This window comes from Phaethon lepturus, unplaced genomic scaffold, assembly GCF_000687285.1.
Source record: "Phaethon lepturus isolate BGI_N335 unplaced genomic scaffold, ASM68728v1 scaffold53227, whole genome shotgun sequence".
Classification (NCBI taxonomy): domain Eukaryota; kingdom Metazoa; phylum Chordata; class Aves; order Phaethontiformes; family Phaethontidae; genus Phaethon; species Phaethon lepturus.
In genome coordinates this window covers 91-638 of record NW_010555086.1, presented here as the reverse complement: position 1 = coordinate 638, position 548 = coordinate 91, and the positions used below count along the sequence as shown (strand labels likewise).

General features: G+C 64.2%; 1 protein-coding gene across 2 annotated transcripts in view; it reads left to right on the top strand.

Moving 5' to 3' along the window:
• Positions 1 to 305, top strand: part of LOC104624622 (zinc finger protein 16-like) — a 5,800-nt gene extending 5,495 nt beyond the window's left edge. The window contains exon 3 of one of the 2 annotated variants that reach the window (XM_010292035.1): positions 11 to 305. In XM_010292035.1, coding sequence (XP_010290337.1) covers positions 11 to 305 — 295 coding nt within the window. The remainder of the gene's footprint in view (positions 1 to 10) is intronic. The other variant, XM_010292036.1, reaches the window with a different exon arrangement.
• The last annotated feature ends 243 nt before the right edge of the window (positions 306 to 548 follow it).

Below are 548 nucleotides of genomic sequence, written 5' to 3'. Positions count from 1 at the left end.
TGAGCCCCCCCCTCACCCACCCCCGCCGCTTCCACACCGGGGAGCGCCCCTTTGAGTGCGCCGAGTGCGGGAAGAGCTTCCTGTGGAGATCGGCCCTGCTCCGGCACCACCGGGTCCACACAGGGGAGAGGCCCTACGCCTGCGCTGACTGCGGGGACAGCTTTCGGCAGAGCGCCCACCTCATCCAGCACCGGCGCATCCATACCGGGGAGCGTCCCTATGCCTGTGCCGTCTGCGGGAAGGGCTTCACCGTGAGCTCTGCGCTCCTCCGGCACCAGCAGATCCACAGGGGTGGGGAGCCCTAGGAGGGGTGGGGGGAGCAGTTTGGTCTGATAGCCTGCGAGCGTCCCTGGGGAGCAAAGCCCCAGGGTCTCTTTCCTCTCGCCCTGCTTGTGGAGGGTGACAGCAATTTCTTTTTAGGAGAACGAATCCTAAAAGAGAGAGATGGAAGAAGGGAGGAGTCGGTGCAAGGAGCTGAATTGGAGGGTTGGGGAAGAGTGCGTGCCAGAGCAGGGGAAGGAGGTGGTGTTCGGAGGGATAGCTCTTGG